Source organism: Dicentrarchus labrax, unplaced genomic scaffold (genome assembly GCF_905237075.1).
Source record: "Dicentrarchus labrax unplaced genomic scaffold, dlabrax2021, whole genome shotgun sequence".
In the NCBI taxonomy this organism is placed as follows: Eukaryota; Metazoa; Chordata; class Actinopteri; family Moronidae; genus Dicentrarchus; species Dicentrarchus labrax.
In genome coordinates, this window is record NW_026136721.1 from 21597651 (window position 1) to 21603277 (window position 5627).

The 5627-nt window shown below is 40.2% G+C and overlaps 1 protein-coding gene across 6 annotated transcripts in view; it reads right to left on the bottom strand.

Annotated features, from left to right (window-relative positions):
* Nucleotides 1–775: 775 nt before the first annotated feature.
* The window catches only part of LOC127354208 (circadian locomoter output cycles protein kaput), a 17759-nt gene continuing 12907 nt past the window's right edge, over nt 776–5627 (bottom strand). For 5 of the 6 annotated variants that reach the window (XM_051383965.1, XM_051383968.1, XM_051383963.1 and 2 more), the window contains exons 23-24: nt 4391–4525; nt 776–4208 (exon numbers count right to left, since the gene is read on the bottom strand). In XM_051383965.1, coding sequence (XP_051239925.1) covers nt 3921–4208; nt 4391–4525 — 423 coding nt within the window. In that variant the 3' untranslated portion in view covers nt 776–3920. The remainder of the gene's footprint in view (nt 4209–4390; nt 4526–5627) is intronic. The other variant, XM_051383967.1, reaches the window with a different exon arrangement.

Sequence of the window (5627 nt, forward strand, 5' to 3'; positions counted from 1 at the left end):
TTGGAACGTGTCCATTTACTTTGTCTGTCATTTTCTTATTTGAAACACAGGTAAGAGCCTACGACCATGCTAGCAGCTCTCAGAAGCTGTACCAGCTACAGTGGTGCTTTGAGCTAAATGCTAATCAGCATGCTAAAATGCTCACAGTGACCATGTTAACACGCTGATGTTTAATAATGTTAACCTTGTTCATCATCTTAGCTTAACATGTAGAGGTTAATGGTAATGTCACTATAGTTTTGCAAGTACTTGGATGGTTTAAATTGATAATCTGACCTGATTAAATCCACCACGTTAGTACAATTATGCTGAGTAAGTCATTAATGGCTGCACAGAACTTATATTTCTAATATTTCACTCAAACCATAAATGTCAACTTCATGGTAGTCTCACAATACCAGACAATTGGAGATCTCAGTGCTTACCAATTGATCAAAGCGTTTAGAGACGAGCTTGGGAGTCTAGCTTCATCGTGGTGCTAGAAGAAAAGTCAGGGGATCAACGAAATCATTGCAATTCTTCTTCTGGAGAACACAAATATCTGTTCAAAATTTCATGACAATCCATCCAATAGTTGTCAGGACTTCACTAAAGAAGTTGCGGTAGAGGAAAACACCAGGGCTCACCAAAGTCAGTAGGAGTCATCCTTTGGGGACTGAATGTCTGTATAAAATTTCATTACAATCCATCTGACTGCCAGACGGGCTAATAAAAGACCAGTGTGGTTAATAACAGACCAAAACACAACAAAATTGCAGCAGACATGTGTCACATATAATATTTGCAACTGTTTTTATTTTTCAAATTGACCAAGAGGGGACAGGGGGCGGGGTTATAATAAGAGCAAACATTTTGCTTCAAAATATTGATTATTACATTTGACTTTGGGGTAGATAAAGGAGCACAGTTCAAGAGCAGAAGAAGGAATATACATACATACAGTACAGGTAAGCATAGCACCGTTTTACACTGAATACTGGTGTTCTTAGCTTTGTGTATGTGTACAGTTTTATACTAGAACTAGGACTCTTCAGAACCAAATTGTGTAGTGGAAAGGTGATCTGTGTATCTCTGTGGAGGGGGCCGGGGGCTATCCCATTTCAAATATCCTACACCTAAACCTTTCAACAGCTTTTAAAACTCTTTTTTTTTTTTTCTCCAGCCAGATGTTGTCAGAAAATGATTGTTGTACAAACAGAAACAGTAAAGTTTGTCATGGTGAAACATTCAGAGGTTCTTTTACAATGCAAAAGCCTGTAAATGAGATTGTATTTCAGATTCTATAGGTGGATCCTTGCAGTGAGAGACATGATTTTCGTTCACACCCCACATTTTCCTTCATCACAAAGCCTGTCAAAAGGTTCTCCATAATCAACAGTTACAACATCCAAACATCCATTAGTCTCTTTAAAACACCTTTACATTCTTTGGGCTGGGTATCAGTGACACAAACTATAAACATTTCAACATTACCCTTTAGAGTGATGCCTTAAACACAAACTAGTCTATAGCTCTATATTTGCTATGTGATGGGTTAGAGGACCTGGTTCAAATAGTAACACCCTCACTGTAAATATTCTGTTCTATTCCCTATCTGTGGACAAAGACAAGAAGAGGATTTGTCACACAAATTTCCCAATCTAAATTAAAACCTTATCTCAGAGGGTTACCATTTGGGACTGGCCTGATGTGTAGTTGCCGTGATAAGTGTTTGTTGAGCAGTCTGTCACAGTAAACAATAACACTGCCCATATTCTTTATAGCCAGACACATGACCAATGCTCTGCATTGCCTAACATCTATTCTTTTTCAGTCACACATCTGTTTCCATATGAAAATATAATGGGTTACAGTGACGGTTAACATACACACAAACTCTCACTCACACACAAACACGTATTCAAGTTGAGCTGTCCCACACACGGGCTTTGCAGAATACTGAGCCCAACTGGAGAGGAAGTTTCTTGAATATTACAATTATTTCTTTATACTGCAACGCAAGAACTGATTGGCTATCGCCAGGGGAAACCAATACTGACCCCCGAGTGATACAAGAAGTAGTATCAAGAAGAGGAGACGTTAAAACTACACACAAACACACACACGCGCATGCACATACACACAGTCTTTACTACACTCAGAGACAGAACAACACATTCTAAATGCTCCTTTGCCAACCATTACACTTCCCCCACTCCAAGGCTTTTCTGTTTGATATGGCTTACAACTGTAGTACAGGGGCTGAGCCCATTTCCATCTGTAACTGAAATGGCCTTGGGCACAGCCCTGGTTTTAACTGCTGTTTGAGAACTGAGAGTGAATGAGTGAACTGAACTGCATGAGGGTTTCTGAGGCCTAGGAAGAGAAAGAAGGATGAAACACTGGTGAGACAGAAGACCATGAGACCGTTAGTAGAAATGAAGGTTCGCTGGTATAATGAAGTCTGGGTGAAGAGTTGAAAATTCAATTTCTACTCTGTCGTAGCTCAACAACCCCCCTCCCCTTTACAAAAGAATAGCACGTTTACTCTCTTTGTAGACTTCTCCCATCACACTGTATTAATAAGGAAATCTGGGTCGAATTTGATTCAGTCACCACACCCTTCATGACACTTCTTGCTCTGGTCTTTGCAGCATCACTGTCTAATCCTTCCTTGTCTGGTTCCAGACTGAGGCAGAAGCAAAAAACTTTCCACATTCCTGAGAATACAAGTACCATCCAGCAACTTCAACTTCACCCTTACTAAGTCAATTATTGTAAGACACAAGGGGCAACAAGCACACACAGCGCACACACACACACACACACACACACACACACACACACTCACAGAATCACACCACAGATTACAAACGACTAGGTCTTGACAGTGATTTACTGTACACAACCACATCAAGTGCTAAAGTTTCAGGAGGTTGAGGATATACTGTTTGTTACGTATAGGGCTCTCTGACTGTTAAAAAATAATCCCTACTATATACACACGCATTAACTTTATTAGGGGTAATATCTTGTTGGAAAATATATATACGCCTTTGAATAGTCTGCTCGAAATAAAAACATAATTGACTATGTTATTGGCACTTGGAATCACTAAACCCGTTACATGTACAGTGATCATCCTGCGAATAATTCAGTTAAACTGTAATCTAGTTTCTTGCCAAACATAATGTGTACTTACAAAGTTAAAAACAGCCATTTTTGTCTCAGAGACAGTGTTTAAAAACACAACTTCCACAAAAAAACCCCAAGCCCAACCATTTTTTTTAAACAAACTGACATAACTTTAAAGCCTTATTCTGGACTTTTGTTTTTTTTTAAGAGACGGGGAGGGAGAGAAGGGGTTCTGAGTGAGAGAAGAGCACGTCACTGCTCCATCTTTGACCAGAAAACACTTGAACAAAGTAAAAAGTCATTTTTCAAAAGCGACTAATAAAAGCTTACACAGTTATTCTTTCCATGCAATCATATAAAATACTACATTTCTGTTTCCTGTTAGGCTATATAGGATATTTACAAGTTTTTTTTATCATACAGTAAATTTGTACAAGGTCAGTCCACTGTGACACACCTTCCAAAAAAAAGTCTGTCATTACCGTGGCAATAAGGTGTTCTCTGGATTTTTGTTGGGTTTCCACGGAGACTAGAGCTCCCTCACCATTCCGCCTCCGATGAGGGAAAAAGGGATTATAATCCATCCTGTTGCCATGGCAACAGTCCTTGGTGAGTTCCCTTGCAGACTCACAGGCTTTCCTCTTTCCTATGATTTATTTCTTTCAGATGGAAGAAGGGAGGGCAACGATTTTGCGGAAAATGAAGTTTGTTTGTTGGCCACACGACCAAAGCAAATGTGTGCAGCAATCTCTTACGAGTTTCAGGTCCCCAGATTTTCTAACTTAACACGCGTTTTCCTCCGGGCTTTATTGAGGTTGGCTGCTGACACTGTCAGTCCTGTGCGATGACGGGGCTTTCTGCTGTTTCTGGGGTTGTGGTTTCAGCTGCTGCTGGTGCCTCTGGTGGTGAGATTGTTGTTGCTGCTGTTGCCGTTGTTGCTGTTGCTGCTGTTGTTGCTGCTGCTGCTGCTGCTGCTGTTGTTGCTGTGGTTGCTGTTGGTGTGTTGCCTGGGTGAAGGTGCCCTGTTGCTGGAGAGGGAAAGCTGCCTGCAGAATCAGCTGGGTAGACTGGTTACTGTGGAGAAGACGAGTGCCCTGATAGAAAAAAGTGCAAGAATATTAGAATATGAAACAGTTACCACTATTTATTCACAGTAAAATCTCATAATTACTCACAGCAGGATGAAGACAAAACTTTTCACCAAAATAAAACATACGAGTAACTTTTCTGAGAATGTCTATTTATATAAATTATGTTTGCTGCCCTCTACTGATACCTGTAGGAACTGTTGTTGTTGCTGTTGCCCCTGCTGGCCACCCTGCGCCACTACAGTTGTCTGGTTTTGGCCGTCGGGCTGACCTTGGGGTGGCTGGGCTGGTTGGAGAGTCAGGGTCTGGGTTTGCCCTCCCTGCTGAATTGAAACAGGAGTTAACAGAGAACAACACAGTGATAAAGTCATATAAGTGATAGGCCGTTCACTGCTTTGAGAGATCCCTCACATTGAGTCTTATTACGAGCGTCATCTCTACAACTTGTGATCTCTCTGAATGAATTCTTAAATGATCCAACTTTTCAACATATTTTTGTATTTGGAAACACAAATGAAATGAGTCTATTGAATGTAATGTTAATGTCAATGTAGAAACACTGCACTTGTTTTTTTTTAAATATATACCAGTCTTTTGGCCTGGTAGTCCTTTGAGTCATCTTCAGGCTTTAAGGACTTAACCAAAGTTATACACATTCAAATAACAAAAACGATTTTGAGATTTATTTTAATCCCTCTGTGAGCTGCTGTGAGTCAAGCTCTCTGTGAGCTTGACTTTGAAAAAATACTGCTGTTTTCTTCACGTAGACTTAATTTCGATTATCTTATTTTCATTTCCAGATATCAGCGTCAAACACAAAATAATGTTTTTTTGTATTTGTATAGTATAAAGAGATGTGCTGAGGAAACAAGCCAATTTTCCCCAACAATGCCATCCTTTTTATTCCATTTTCACAACACTATTACACTATAAGCACACTCTGTCAGCACTGGGCAGCTGGGTGGTTATGTGCCTCACACATGGTCGCTTGGATGCTTGCTTTTCTTCTGATCTTAGAGAAGAGTTTCATTACATCTTGGTCAAACTACATGACTTTCAAAGTGGTCAGGTCGCTGTACTCTTCACACTATACAACCTTCTGTCTTGTAATCGTTGTTTGTGCACCACATGACTAATCAGTGACATGGGGTCAAAACCTTTCACCAGGAGGAATCCCTGACACCGCAAATACACTGACTTGTACTAAAAAACACTGATTGAACTTGGATTGGCTTGGAAGAATGGGGTGAGAGAATGGTTCGGGATACGCAGGATGCAAGAACTGTCGAGGTAATTAAATATTTTGATGCACTGAAAACGTATAGCTGCCTGCTCGTATTGTGGTTCAGCAAGCATGCCAATGTATTCTAATAGAAAATATATTATTGTGGCCCCTCCATACAAACAGATGCATAATAAGACTGG